Here is a 16,956-nt window from a genome sequence, read left to right as displayed (position 1 = left end):
ATCGAACTGGTTGTCTGACCTCTCCAAGTAAGTTACCTCGGAAGCCTCAATCGGCTAAAATAAATGAGTCATCACCATTTTATCGGCTGTTTCTGTCTCTTGATATTTTTTTTGAAAATTGGTTTAGTCTTATAGATAAGATTCATATTCATCTAGAACAACGACTATCATTTTTCTAAAAACAACTTTTCAACTTCAAAATTGAACGCGATAAGTCATAAAATAGACATAGTAAACAGTTATAACAAAAAATATATGTATATACAAGCATCTGAATTGAGAACCTCTTTGGGAAGTCTTCTCTTCTTGGGAAGTCCTTTTTACCTTTTATTGAAACCCACTTTTATTTGAAGATTTTTATTAAATCTGCATAAAAAATGGTATTACCATCTTAGACTTTGATACAAAAACTTTGGACTCGGGATTTCCATTGTATTATTCCATTTTCCGACTTTGACCGATCATTACTCGCTTGTATAATTATTACAGTATACTGATGTCATTAGCATCAATAGTATGAAGCCATCAACCACAGGATCACTCATGATCATAATTAGAATCATAATAATTTTCCTGCCATTGTTTTCAACATTGTTACACATAATATTGTTTGCCAAAACCGTGTCCTCCTGAACGACTTCTGAACAAATTCTGATTACTGTATTTGTTTTTGTATGTCGTATGAATATGTGTTTCATTCACATCCCTACTAATATTATAAATGCGAAAGTAACTCTGTCTGTCTGTCTGTTACTTTTTCACGTCTAAACCACTGAATTTTATTAAAATTAGGTACAGAGATAGAGTTGACCTTGAGAAAGAACATAGGATAGTTTTTATCCCGAACTTTTAAAGAATTCTCTTGGAAACACGATATAACCGAACGCTACGCGGGCGAAAGCTAGTAATATACTTGAAATGATTTTGTCCAAATAGAAAATCGAGTGTGATATAGAAGATACAAGTCTAAAAAATAAAACTAAATTGTTACAGTCCATGATCAATTGATTTATTGTCACGTACGCAGTTTTGTTACATACATAGATGATAGGAACATTGTTACTATCCTTACATTGTACTTGAATGAGTATAAAAATATATTTCGAGTATTTACATTTTGCCAGCACTGTACGATTTTTAATAACGATAACTACATAATAATGTCATGCAATAAGATAAGAAATACTTAGTTTATTACAAAACATTGAATAGTTTACTTTTCTTAAATAAAGCGTGTATTTCAATTAGTTTTTCGTGTTTATATATGTATTTTCAGTTGATTAGATTCTACACAGTTTTTTGCAATGTGGTTTGGTTATTGACATTTGGAATATTTTATGAGACCTTATTTTCCTAGCCAAGTATCCAAGAGTTTGGTTGAAGCATATTTATTGCTATATCACTAGTATAAACTAGCAACTTTCCTATATTACATTATAAATTACAGATTAAACTACGAGCTGAAAAGAAAAGCTTTGCAAAGGACTTCACTACAAATCCTTTATCTTTGAGCATCATCCTTTTCTTTGTCCATAGTAAGTCTGGAACCTCTCGATAACGCGTAGAATAAGACTTGGGTCACACGGGTTTCCGTAACCAGTGAGGTCGGGGCAGCCCTGAACTGCGAAACAATCATAGGCTACTTGGGCCTGATGACAACAGGTCAGAATAGCACCATCACAAGGACTGGGAGGTGCTAAGCCCGATGGAGGTCTACCCTGCACTGAAGGTGGAATCGGAGGTCGTCTTGTCGTTTGTGGCATCATAGGCGAATTTCCGGGGCTAGCATCAGCTTGGTTAGGCTGATTTTGATTGTTCATACTATCGCTTTGCACAGTTCCATGGTCCACAGGAGGCGGTGGCCTCATAGGTCTATCCAATTTGATAGGATCAAACGAAATCGGTCTACTGAAATCTACATCCTCATCTGAATCGGTTTCATTGATCACAAAGCCCCAGTTCTGTCTCTCGTCTTCCATTACGGGCCAACGGTTATTTACCGATGGTGCCGTACCGTTAGTTTGGGGTCTTGTAGGTGTATTGGGTTGTGGCGTGCTTGGGTTACAATTACAGTCTCCTGAGGGAATAAACAGCACTGGATAGAATATAGGGAAGTGGGTCGGAGGTGGTATAGGCGGCTGCCTAACAGCATGAGCTATCTCTTGTATTCGTTTATGTATTTGCTCTAAAGGATCTTCTCCCCCATAGAAACTTGAGTTGGGGTTTTCGTCTCTTATATTGAGGCTGGGGTAAATTAATGGGTTAATGGGTGGAAATCCATATCCGTAAGGATTGTACCATCTCTTTTGCCGTTGCGTTTCTGTCAAGTTTTCATCAATTTCTATCTCTTTTGGTTGTGAATCCAGTTTCGGTTCGGAATCAAGTTTTGGGTCTGCATCAAGTTTTGGGTTATCATCAAGTTTCGGTTCTGCTTCAAGTTTTGTCTCTGTTTGTTCTACTTTGGAGTCGGCATGTTCCACTTTGGCAATATCTTCCAACTTGCTGACGTCATTGGGAGCAGCATGGACGTATATTTGCAAGATGAGAATGCCAAGAACTACGTGGTGCAGCTTCGCCATCTGAAATGAAAGAACAGATCATATTATTTCTTCGGTCAACCAACTTTCGTAGTCAAAATACTTTTATAATAATATTCTATTCTCTTTCAGATTTCATAGTTGTAACATTTATCAGTCTAGTCATCCAATTAGTAACTGTAATATTCTTGGTAGTCATCTCGAAAATGTTATAGTTATTTCATAGATATTAGAAATTTTTAATTAAAATCAGCTGTTGCACTAGATAACGATGCAATTATTTTGAAGTGCATTGCATTTTTATGAGAATTGGGTTATCTGATGGCTCTTATTACGCTATGCTATTGTTTACCATATATAATAAGTAGCTGTGCAATATTAGTTGAATCCTAACAATTAAATAAAATATAAGCACTTGTGAGTGTTTGATTAGTCATATTCATAATAATTTATTTAGGGGAAGTTGATTGACGAAATAACATGGAGTCAGGAGTAACCTTTTAGATTTCACAATATGAAAACACATTATGAGATGATAATAACCAAAACATTATGTTGTTCCTTTATCAAAACAGGCAAATGAAATGTTTATTATACAAAATCAAGCTTTGTATAGTCTAAAATTACTTCCAGACTGTACGTACGTAGCTAGGTCTAATGCCACAACAATCAGCATTTCTTACAAAAGGTCTACTTTTAAATCCAGGTAAGCTTTCACTACAGCCTCAGAGTCTTAGAGTCGAAGTTTCAGACTATAGCTATTGTTTGTCATCCGTGTGACACCATTCCTATTCCTATTCCCATTACTTATAGAAATGAGCTCGGTGAACATTACCGACTTATTAATACTTAGCACAACCTTTGTGTTCGGCGTTTCTAATTATCCAAATGCGTCGTTAGAAAGCTTTCACAGTTATGGATATACATTTCTAATACTTCCACTAATCGGTGTGGAGCTAGTGCTATAAGTAGTATTAGGTATGTCTATATTAATATTAAAAAGGGGAAAAAGCCTGTTTGTTTGTTTGTAGGTACCCTACAAGCTCCGAAACTACTGGACCGATTTGAAAATGTATTTCACTGTTGGAAACCTACACTTTTTCCGAGTAATATATACTTATAACATAGGCTATATTTTATCCCGGTATGGACAATAGTTTCTATGGGACGCGGGTAAAACTAAGGGAAAACAGCTACTATACTATATACACGTAGGTATAATTGAAGTATGAAAACCTGTATACTAAGCAGGTTTGTGCGTATAATTGACGAAGGAAAATCTAAGACAGTTCATTGCCTTTCCCATCGTTATCTATGTGGATTCAAATGGAAATTTTCGATTCATTTAATGTTTACAGACGATTATTTGAGTTTATTCCCTTTTAAGTAGCGGCAAATTGTTCGATAATATTTCGGAAATTGATCAATTGTGAATGGTCTTGTATGAAAATCGATTCAGTTTTACTAACTGTAGAAAAAAAAATTGCATTTTTTATTGGTCATAATTTATTGTTTAATGAGTTAATTACTGCATATCTAGGTACCTGTAGTTATGTAATAAATACACCTAATTGTGTTTTCATACCAAACATGACATCATGAGGAAATAGAGAAAATAAGCAGATATAAATTCCAACTATTAATCAGTATAACTATGAAGTAAAAAGCAACAATTGATAAGTCCTACAACTACGTTCCATATTCATGTCGAAAAAACCAGTGACGCATATAATTTGCAAATGTAAACAATTAAATTCTCCTGTTTCTATCTTATCGAGCATAATATCCATTTCACTAAAGAACTTTGCACCAGATACCAAGCAAAATAAACAACACAATTTTTTCTATTCGCAATCATAAAAACTCATGACTTTTTTGTCAAAACCGCGAAACCAAAAAAAATCTAAGAGATACCCGAGTATGACTGACGTTGCAATCACGGAATTTGGTTTTAATTACAACTTTTCGACATGTTAGAACTAACTCTCCTCATCTAAGTTTTCTTTATCTTAAACTGTGCTAGTTATACCGTTATCTAAACTAGGATGACTTAGAACAAGTTTTACACCTACCTCACTGCAGATTATAAGATCAGGTAATATTAATTAAACAACAAACTGTTTGAAGCGGTTTCACGCGCATCATACTTCACTCAACTATTAACCTACATAATATTCTTAAGAAAATTAACGTAAGTTAATAAATAATAAGTAATCTCATCCTTTGAACTAATTTACCTAAAATTTTAATATTAAGGTTAATTAATAAGCTATTTGAACAATTCGTCTAGAAACGTCATTGCTCCTAAAGTAAACATTGAGCAAAGGCTCCGTATTATTGATTATTGTATACCATTCAACCGCAGGCGCACCATTAATAAAAAGTGTAGACTAATAGCCGTTTCCAATATTCTATCTATCTTTTTTTTGCTTCCTAGAGATACGACTTTGACATAACTTGTATCGCACTAATATCAAATCCCTATCTCTAGTATGAATATTGGGAATGGCCGGTATGTGCACATAACCTTTCTATATTGTGTGTGTATTCAATCCTATTTGTGTGGTCAGCTCAACCAGTTACAGAATAATCAAAGTGTATACGACGACAAAAATAAAATGCTATATCATAGATAACAAGGAAAAAACTGAGATCACTGGCTTTTCTATTATTTGAAGAGGTATGTCAATAAACGATATTTTGTATGGATCTTGACGTCAATACGATTAGTGTTAGGTAAGGTTAAAGCCATGTATTCACTGGGAAACAATGTTTCAGATACACAGTTTCTGAAACATCACGTAGATGTTTACAGCAACAATGTTTCGGAAACTCTGCCGTCCACATCGTCCACAGAAACAAAATTATATGTTTCTGAAACACGTAGATATTGTTTTTGAAACAGTGTTTATAAACAATTGTTTCTCAGTGAATACATGGCTTCAGGTTCGTAGCTAAAGTTATACCTTAGTGTTTTGATAGGAATTTCCAGAAATTAATTTAATAATTCTGAAATTAATAGAATTATTTAATTACGATAGTGATTATACAAACTTCGCGTGTTGAAAGGATTCAATTTAAACTTGAATGACGTTTGTTGAGGTTATGCGAATATTTCTCGCGGTGTTACGAAGTTGCCATCAAAAACAAATTAAACACGAATTATAGCGATTCAACGTATCTATCTACTTCTATATAAAGTTTAAAGACTTCACATGCTCAAATCATTATCAATGTTCTTTTAGCCAGTAATTTTTATATTATATAGTGCTTCTAACCTTAATCCCAAAATAATGCCAGACAAATGTCACTACGTACCTATCTATTCATAAGTATATATTCTAAGTATATATCCATTGTACCTATAACTTTAAAGCCATGAACCATATATAGAACTTTAAAATGCATACAAAATGTAAATAATTAAATAGAAAATAATAAAGGTAAGTACCTACCATCTTCTGCACTTCGCTGTTTATGAAGTTTTCATATTACCTATTTCAATTTCTACTCTAAAATAACATGAATTCTCTCTTATTTGCTAACTAGCTTTGTAAACTGATAATTTATTTTACACGAATGTTACACATCATTTGCAATGTTCATCATCAACTATTGAAATACAAAATACATTTTGAAACATTATACAAAGCCTTCCTCCGAGAATAAATTACAGAGAACTGATTAAGTTTATGTAATGCAGGTAAATAGTAGGTAGGTAGGTAGTAGTAGGTAGGTTTGTTGCGGCCCAACGCGGTCTCTTTGTCCATTAAAAAATACAAGCTGTTGATTTGCATCCGTGCCATATTCAAGGAGGTAATTATACTGCCTCGCTGGTCTAGTGGTCGCAAGCGCGGCTGCTGTGCTCGAGGTCTCGGGTTCGATTCTCGGGTCGGGCCGAAATAGCTTTGTGGGTTTTCTTAAACTTTCATAAAGCAGCCGGTAGTCTGGAAGTTGGTGATTGATTCACCCGTGCATCGGAGAGCACGTAAATGTCGGTCCTGCGCTTGATCTCTTTCCGGTCGTGTCGGATTGCCGTCCCATCGGGTTACGAGAGTGAAGGAATAGGGAGTGCACCTGTGTCTGCGCAAATGCTCGTGCTCTATAATATGTCCTGCGCAGCTGGCTGATCTCTTTAAATGAGAACAGCCGCCGTGGCCGAAATCGGCCGTGGACGCCATTCATTATACTAATGATTCTCGACTCAAATCAATAAAAAAATTGGTACGTAATTTTTTTTCTTTAATTTTTTTTCGGAATTCCGTAAATATCATCTAGCCTTATTTAAACTTGACGCGTATGTTACTGGCCTTAAAACCGTGCTGCACCCTCACACAAAGCATACGCAACGATCACTCATAAATTTCATTCATAAAATTGGATTACTTCTGAAATACTACGACATTACAATGACAAAAAAAGCAGTGCATATTAGTTATTTCCCATCTACTGTAATTCCAATCGAATATTTACGTATTGTATGTCCTCCTCCTGAACTATGGCACAAATGGAAATCAACACCTTGTATATGTATGTATTGCATTTTGCGTACCTAATGCATAATATTATGTACGGTGCCTTTTAATTGGATTTAAGACTTCTATACAGGTCTAACTGATGAGGTAGTCCGACCTTTTATAATCAAACTTAGCTCTCCATATCAAGTGTCTAATTACACATTAGAACAAACAATAGTGTAGGTACATAAGATATCATCATCTCTAAGATTGTCACAGCCAAAAAAGCGTGGTACCATTGTGAATTCGCTTCGAACCATTAATTGTTCCTTATAAGAATTTGGTATAAAAACCGCGACCATTGAATTCAATGCGGCTAAACGGCCAAACCAGATGACTTTAGCACGACAATCATGGGTGTATTCGTGAGTCATTGTAATGCGTTTCCATGTACTTATGGGGTAACACTAATAATGGCGCAGTATCGCAAAAGTCATGGAAATCGTGATCCGAAGAGTTAAACAGTGAACGAGAAGGAAAGATCTTGTTATTCGTGTTTGTATGTTTTAGAAGAGCAATTCGGACAACTCTTTGATGTTATCAGTGTATGAATCAAAATATTGATAGTACAAATCCTATACATCAATAATAATTGATAATAGAAAAAAATATATTTAGCTGTGCATTAACCTGGCTCATGATGCTACATTATTTTCTGCTGAAGGACCGCAACCATAACATTTGAGTGTCTTATAATTAAATAACCTTATATTATTTAAGGAAAAACTACAAATATTTATATAACCACACAGTTCACATAGTACACACTAGTACGCCATTACAGAACTCTAAGGTATGAGGTAATTTCTCACGGAGCGACGTTAAATTCATCGCATTAATACCACATGCTGTACGAGCGACAACCTTGATTTTGACTAAGATTCTCCTCACAACTTTGAGGCAAAAGGGCATTTTGTGGTAATAGCATGTCGGCGTATTAATGAGACGACCTATACGGCGGTGCTTGCCTGTAGCCAAACTACCACAAGTCCCGGAAGCTAATCAGTGTAAACTAAATACTCGTTAGGTCCAACAGACTTGTCAAAGCAGTACTTTTAGCAACATTGAACTTTGAAATAAAATTCGAAATACTATCGACTAGTTTTCGCTCGTATATAAAATACAAGCTTTAAGTATATATTTGGACTAAGTCGCCAGGTTTATAGTACCTGCACTACACAATCTTAGTCGGCCGATAGATTGTTTTATCTCCTAAATCAGTATGAAGATGTACGGTAGTACGCAAATTACAAAGATCAGATACTTAGCCTGTATTAGACCGACTGAAAACTGATTGGAATCAAGATTTCCTTTAAAAAAAAGTACAACCATCGGGTCAACTATCAGCCGACTGTTAAATATGCAGTGTGTCCCACACACTCTACATTCTTCTTACCATCTGAGGATCTTGTAGTTAATAAAAATACATCATATTTTGTAACGTTTGCCCTTTGGTCTCTGCCATAACCCACTCCTCAAAAACCGTGATTAATATCTACCTACCCATCTGATTACATAACAATCTAACGTCAGCTTATGTCTACTTAAAGGTACGTACTCGTAATTCTCAATTAAGTGCTCCTGCCTTATTTATACTAGCCGTCCTAACGATGAATCAATGATCAGAGCAACATCGGCCTTCGAATATTAGCATTGTTTATAAGACAGCTACTTATTATTTATATCTAGCAATAGAACAGCAGCCCGTAGTCTGGAAGTTGGTGATTGATACACCCGTGTATCGGAGAGCACGTCAATGTCGGTCCTGCACCTGATCTCTCTCCGGTCGTGTCCGATTACCGTCAAATCGGGCTATGGGAGTGAAGGAATAGTGAGTGCACCTGTGTCTGCGCAAATGCTTGTGCACTATAATATGTCCTGCGCAGCTGACTGATCTCTTTATATGAAAACAGCCACCGTGGCCGAAATCGACCTTGGACGCCATTAGAATAGAACTGGGGAGGATTAATTAATGCATCTCCATTAAGTGCTATAATACAAATGCAATGCAACGTGTTAATCTCTGACAGATTGATTAAAAATCGTGCATAGCTTTTGAAAGTCATTTTGAAAATTTAATTAAAATTAATGCATTGATGGACCTTTAGATCTGCGTAGTGTGTTGTAAAGAGCAATTTGTGTCTTTATTAAAACCGAAAATGTGCTATTTCAATGACTGAAACATAGAGAATTGTGTAAGTGCACATTATTCTCTATACAGAAGCAACATAGTAGAAACTTATTGGTTTCGATTCGAAGCTAAAAAAAACGTCATAGATCTGTTATAGGTAGCTATATATTTATATGTATTTTTGTATTCGTCTAGAATCCTTTTGGATACATTCGATGTACTTGACAATTCAATGAAATATTGCAAATGTTAGCACATTATACGAACATGTTAATAGCTGTAATTATGTCTATTAAAACAACTAAAGATTCGCTTCGCGCTATGAATACTAACTACAGGTTTACCTTCAGTGAGTCGTAACATAACAATAAACTTTAACGTAAAACCAATAGGTAATTTTTAACTCAAAAATCCTAAAATTTTGTAGAATTACAATACTTTTTTTTGGTGAATCTGCCTACGCGTAAAATTTAAGCTAATGACCTTAAGGCCTTAATTTTTTTTTTGGGATTGCGTCAGTTATATGATATTTACTCGCATCATCATAAAATTAACAGCATCTTAATGTTAAAGTTAATTATAAAACACAAATGGCACATAAATGTTACGTTCATTAATTTAATTAAGCTTTTATAACTTGCTTTTCTTAGGTTAAATTACTAGGGATCTGTATATTACATTTGTCGCTGGATATCTGCAGACGAAGGCACGATTCCAGTATCAACTTAATATATAACGCACCCAAACTTTAAATGCAATTTGTTTTGTAGTTTGTAACTCGAAGGAAGCCTTTCCTTGTCCCCGGAGGATTAGTTTTGTACGAACCCTGCCACTCACTTTACCATTTAGTTTATAAACTCTTCAGACTATTTTAAAGAAAAAAAAGAGGAATGCCTTCTCCTTTGATACTGCCATCTTTCGATTATCTTGTCCCTTTCAGACATATACTATAGAATCTAGTAATGTTTTTTGATAGGAATGAATTCTTATTTTACGTAATTGAACATAATTACGCCGTTTTTTAATGCGCATTTACTTAGAAAGTTTATCATTACCATGATGATTTCTGGCACTTACGTAAATGTTACTTGTTAAGTATGCCTGTAAGACGTGGATATAATACACTTCATATAAGCATGCAAGTATTAAAATTACGGGGTACCTATTATAAGAATATATTTTCCACAATATCCAAATAAATTATGTCTTGTCAATTAAGTTTTATCTTGTTTTTTAAATAGGCCTATTAACTTTTGGAAATACCAAGGAGTGATCGTAGGCATATTTTTTGTTTCTTTTTAGTAATAATAGTAGACTTTGTAATTAAAGAGTTTTTAACGTAACTGTAGGGCCTCAACTTTTTAGCACATCTCGTATTCATGTCGATTTGTAAAGCTATTCCGATGGTCTGAATATATTCTTGTATTTTGACTTTGTGAGCAACCATATTTAGTTTTCCCAATCTAAATTGTGAAGTCACTGTTCTAAATTGCGTGTGAATATGAAGTCAGACAATGCAATGTGCAATTCTGTAACAAATTGTTTTGCTACAAATAATTGCTGTGTTTATATTGTATGAGCAGTTATGAAGTGGTATCATACTGCTCGGGGATCAATGCACGATACATGACGCGAATGCTAATTGAGATGACGTGATCACAAACAAAGACCAACGTGGTCTATTGTTTTTAGGTGCAAATTATCAAAACGTTATTGTGATAAGTACATTATAATCGATTAGTTTTTGTTTCGCGTGACGTAAGCTTTGTAGATTTCCCGGTTGGTCTTCAACAAACATTGTAAACGTGTTAATTGTATCGACAATTCCATGATGATTGTACAGGATGTGTGTCATTAACATCGAAATAAATTATATAGATGAATCGTTCTTCATATCCGGTTCCTTAATTTTTTATTAAAATAAAAAGGTCTTTATCAAGTTAATTCTTCTAATCTTTCCGTCTTGCGGATACGCCGACGTCGCGGTTAATGCACACAAATGCATTTGCGCATAAGAATAATAAATATTTAACGTTTAGCCTTATCTTTAATGTTTCTTTAACCAGTTGTATTAATACTGTTTAAAACTATTCCGACTAGATATTTTTCTTTATTATACTTCTACAAATCTGTTTAATATTTTGGTCCATGTTGATCTTTTTTCATAATATTAAGTACCTGTTTTGTTGTACATTGCTACCAATAAACCAGTTCTCAGATTTAGATAAATTTTGCAACATCAATTTGAAGCATACATCAGGTTAGTTGTCCTAATATTGTGATCTTGTTTTTTATTGGACTGACCTGACTGGACCGTTTTAATTATGCAGTTTTAAAAACACATGGCTATAAGTACCTACCTACACATGAGGATAATAATTATAAGAATTCATGCCTGCAAATTATTGGAAAGGCCAGTTGTTAGATTATATCTTTTGAAACTTTCAAAGACAAGGTCTGAAATAAAACTTGATATTCGAATAATAATTATATATAACATTTATGGACATAAGCCTAAATTAGACATCTATTTTTAGTCTTGCAAGTGCAAGTCAATCAACTGAAATAAGACTCGTTGGTTATATTTTTATTATTTATTAAACTTTAGTACACTCTAGCCTTGCTTGAATATGAATCAAGATTTATAATTAAAGTCAATGTCAAAGACAAATAATAATACAGGACGTATAAGTACGACTAACTAGGTATTCTACTTTTACTTCAATAGATACCTGCTCATTTTATAGTACCTAACCTAATTTTCATGTATGAATTTTCCGCTTCGAGAAATCGACCAAAACTTTTAGGATTCTGCAAACCTCGAAAGCATTCAATGGGCCGAAAAACTACCAATTACGAAAAATTAAAATAACAAGGATACGGAGCCCAACATTATACTGAATAACTTAATCCTATTTAATTGCAAACATAATCAAAAAGCAATTGCAATTGCAAAAGTAACTATTATTTTTCCAAATTAGACAAAATACTATTTTAGTATAAACATGCAAAATATAATGAAAATCAATCACCTAAAGTTTTGAGTCAGCTACCTGATAACTTAATAAACACCAATTTATCGCCAAAATGGATCGTGACGAGAAATAACACATATACCGGTTTTTCTAACCAGTTTTTTTAGGAAGACATTTAAGTGTTATATATGACTTATTATGTTAATTACATACATACATGTGTAGTTTGTAGCTAATCTTGTTAGAGTCACTTTACAAATACCGACTTGGACTGACCAGTGAAAAAATAATACACATTTTTAAATCCTTTAATGATTTCACATAAAGATTTTAACTAATCATGAATTTTATATTTTTTTCAATATACAATCACGATTTAGCAATAATTATAATTGATCGATCGATCAATGGCTGATAGAGCATCATGAAATGGTTCCCACCACGATTTGAAGTAGGAAGGTACCTACTGCCGTATCTAGTGATTCATCATGCATGATATTCGCGCTCTTGGCTGTCTATCAAGGTTCGTGCATACATAACCCTATGTTACTTCTAACACTTCTGACCTTCAGTACTAACCACTAACACGTGCTGTTGTAATTGGTACTACCAGCCGTATTTTTTCCTTTCCTTTTTCTTGCGTCTTAATCAGAATAAAACGGTTTTCTTCGAGGACTTGGTAGTTTTTCCAAAATACTTAATAAAAGGAAAGTAGGCGTAGAACCTTATCACACACGTGGTGACTATGATAAAAGGATGTTTTGAATAGCATAAAACTTATAAAACAATTGTTCATCTTCATTGCGTGTCTTAACCAATATAATGTTTTAATCGGCATATCCAAAGATTATAGCCAATTGACCCTTGACCTGTAAATTATATACAGTAAGTCTCCTTCGAGTCCTGAGAACTCGTAATTTGAGTGAAAGATGATTCTTCAAATATTTTACGTATAAATTTATTTTACACAGAGGTGGATAATTAAGTACTGTTTACCTTTTTTTTAAAATCAATGCAATAAAAGAAACACTTACTTAAGATATTTTTACTTCTATGTTTCTAACTTGCCTGTCAATGATAAATCGACAGTCAATTTTGAAATATTTCTTCGCTTACTTATAGACATACATTATTTACATAATAATGTGTACAATGCCTACTTCGAGGATTTCATTTCACAAAACATTTATTATTAAGGTCATAATGCCGTTACTGGTAACATTAGAATGCCTGAAGGTAATAGTATGTTAGAATAGCAATTAGGTGAATCCACTATGCAATAACAACATGGTTAAACATACAATTATGAATGTAGTCCTAAGTAGATAACAGTAAGATAGGAATATATTAGTAGGTAAACCTTATTGAACTATTTGTCGTCTTAATAGAAGCCTTTCTGAGAAAGGTGTCAATGTAGTTGAGTCCGTAAGAAATATCCAATATGGATACCTTGAGAAAGGTAAAAAAAAAACATTTGCTACATGATAGAAAGCTATTGTGTTCCATGTAAGGCTTATGTATATTTTTTCTCTGTAGTGAGTTTTTTAAGTCTTTTCTAAGATTTTAGTGAGAGGCATGTTTGAAATACAGATGTGACTAGTATATTCCGTTCCTTAGATTGGAACATTTTTCTTTGTCACATTATACATATATATACTTTCTCCGAGATATATGTCACCCATATCATTTGGCGAATAGGTAAGAACAACAAAAAAATATATATCTAACGCTCCATATTTTTCTAAACACGTTCTATTCACCATAACTTTGGGATTCTACAGCATCCATCAAAATATATTAGCGCCATGGTAAATATTCATGAGATTTTTATTTCATTTTACGCCAATTGCCTGACAATTTGGAAGACTCGAACAATAAAATCGTTTCGCATGCCACCATCTTGTATTTTGGATTTCGAAACTTGATTATCATACTGGTATTTGAATTCGGAGCATCGGCCTTTTGGAAGAGGCCTTTTGAAGAGGTTTAGAATTCGCGACCAAGATATTATTACGATGTCCTTGGGGTACCGGATTGATGCTGTTGTGCATCGACATTGATGATTATAAATAAAAATATTTTAAAGGGGCAAAGCCTTTATAGTAAATACTTACTAGAAATGAATCAAAAATCTTTGTTGTGTTGTAGAAGTCTACATTTTCATTCAATTGATTATTTGACAGCACGTTCTAACTCTGTTCTATCATACTATCTTCTTTTTACTTTGTTATACGTAGCAGTCATTTTCTATTTTAATCAATCTTGTTATTATGTTCTATGTAAACTGTAGACAGGTTTGACTATTTGGTTCTAATGACCCATAAATCTACCAGCCTAATGTTGATCTGCTCAACCTTGTAGCCTCAATAAATGATACAACAATAAAAAACGTATCAAGGACCATTTTTGTATCAGATGTGCGTCTGTTATTCAATATCTACGTACTATGTTTGAATGATTTTTACTTGACATATTAGTTTGCAAATACTGTCTCGAATGATGATAAGGAATAAACTACGAGGAAAATCGTCTCATGCCTACTTGTGAAGGTAAATGAGTTTCTGCTTTGTGCATTGATAATTGACTTAATATGTAATACGAAATATGTTAGAGAAATATCGGAATAAATGTATCTGCAATTTCCTTGTACATAATTAGGATCCACACTATTTTGTTTGTATTTAAAATGTCCTATTCTATCGAACGATATTTATATGTATCACATCTTTTGTTGCATAGCAGCAATTTATCAATACGTATTTACTTCAGTATCTACGATCCGATATAAGTTACAAAGGACACCATTAGCATAAAAGATTCAATGAACGAGGAACAAGATAATTCAAAACCGTCTTGTTGGTAATCTCCGTCATTTTAAACAAGTATTATTTATAGGAATTCATTTTAAGTATTAAACGCAAATATTATTTATCGAAGTTAAGATCGTATGCTTAAAATAGTATAGGCACCTGTCGCTTTTCTTTGTCATTTTAATTATTTGGTAGTAAAGTAGCAATGCACGACGAATATTTGCACGTACTATTATTAACAAAAATAAAATTGTACGTAATGTTAATATTATGTATTTATAGGTAATTATGTAAGCTGTATTAGAAAACAATATAGTAGTTCTAAGTACTAGTCAATAATGCATAAAACAATATTATATTCCACGATTGCTATAATCATAAAGTGAGTTGTACAAAAATAATGAAACAATACTTAAATTAAATTACTGTAATCAAATAAATCAATGGCTAGTTAAGCTTAATGTTTACTTTCAAGGTCCTCAAAAATAAGTACTTAACCCAATTAACTAGGTTTTAAAGACTTCTCTTGTAAACCTTGGTTATAGTTTGCTAAAGTTGATAACGATATAAAATGTGGGTCAGTTAATTCCTAATTATACAAGTAAAAAAGTAATTTTACTTTGTGTTTTGATATTTTTAATCTTGCCTACATGATAACGTAAGTACACATTTACCACAAGGTTAGATATATTATATTAGGTTAAAAAATATATTTATAAAGATATTCTTCTTAGTTACATATCTGTAACATAGTATGATTATCTTAACAGTGTTTTGACGGATACACTATATTAAATTTTAAAAATCTTCCACACATGGTGAAAGTGAATAATTTTTAATCAAACTTGCTATTTAAATCAAAAATCATAAACGTGTTTTATTTAACACGTCTCGTTGCCGTACACAATAATTTATTATTAGGTACATGATAAAACCTGTAACTGTAATTTACTGCACTGAGTAACAATGTGTTACTCACTGAGTATTGACCTGTTGGTATTATATATTATATAAGGTAAACAAAATCTATTTATAACATAAAACTCCATGTTATTCCATCATACGATGAACTTGAAAATCTTTACAAATTCTCACCTTAACTCCAAGAAATCCCAATTCCAGTAGTATTTAATCACGTTAGCACTTTCACAGAATAATAATAGAATTTCCTTGATTTCGTTATGTCATGTTCACGATTCGATCACAATGCGAATGTTTAGACGAGCAGGCGGCGCGCCGTCGTAGGGTTGTATGCGACTGGCGCCGAAGATACAGCAAGAGTGGTTTATACGAAAACGTCTGGTGCCCATCACGACGCCACCTCCACACTGGTGACTAGCGGCTTCTAACACCGTTACTTACGTCCGTGGGAGATTATACTTATTCTTTAGATTTATGTGTATTTTTTTCTCAATAGTGCACGCTAGTTTGTGTGATTGTGGCGCGAAACTGTTACTTGATAACCCTTCAACTGCAGTCGAGATAAACAATCATTGCAATTTTTTATCATACATTACTTTTGGATTATGATCGATGCTACAATTTGTATACATCTTCATACCGCAGCCTCTATTGCTTCTTATAACTATTTTGTTATTTTCAGATTTCGATTTTACATTTTGTGAATATTGAAAGTAAAATTAATAAGAGTTTCGCAAAATTATTTAAAAAGATACACACAATACGTGTACAAAAATTATAGGCTCTTCCTTCAATGACCTATTATGTCAATAGGTTGATATTTAATGTAAATAATATTATCTTCATTTTAGGAAAAAAACGCGGATTTTAAACAATTTTATTACTGCTATCAGATATTCAAACATATTTCTTAGCTATTTTCCTGTTACATACTACCTACTATGAATATCAATCATAACGTATTTTTTGTTCTAATAATAACTAGGTAAGTACATATTAATCTATATTTTCTGTCGTTCTCTTAGTCATTTTAGAGAAATCTGTGCAATTCACTCGGAATTTATT

The 16,956-nt window shown here is 33.3% G+C and overlaps 1 protein-coding gene across 1 annotated transcript; it reads right to left on the bottom strand.

Moving 5' to 3' along the window:
* Positions 1 to 987: 987 nt before the first annotated feature.
* On the bottom strand, positions 988 to 16,307 carry LOC124631847. Its single transcript, XM_047166476.1, has 2 exons — positions 16,066 to 16,307; positions 988 to 2,579 (listed from the first exon to the last, which is right to left on the bottom strand). The coding sequence occupies exon 2, from the start codon at positions 2,577 to 2,579 to the stop codon at positions 1,515 to 1,517; it is 1,065 nt and encodes a 354-aa protein (XP_047022432.1). The 5' UTR covers positions 16,066 to 16,307; the 3' UTR covers positions 988 to 1,514.
* Positions 16,308 to 16,956: the final 649 nt, after the last annotated feature.

The sequence above is a fragment of the Helicoverpa zea genome, chromosome 7 (genome assembly GCF_022581195.2).
Source record: "Helicoverpa zea isolate HzStark_Cry1AcR chromosome 7, ilHelZeax1.1, whole genome shotgun sequence".
Lineage (NCBI taxonomy): Eukaryota > Metazoa > Arthropoda > Insecta > Lepidoptera > Noctuidae > Helicoverpa > Helicoverpa zea.
Note: the sequence above shows the minus strand (reverse complement) of the source record. Positions and strands in the feature narration are given on the sequence as shown.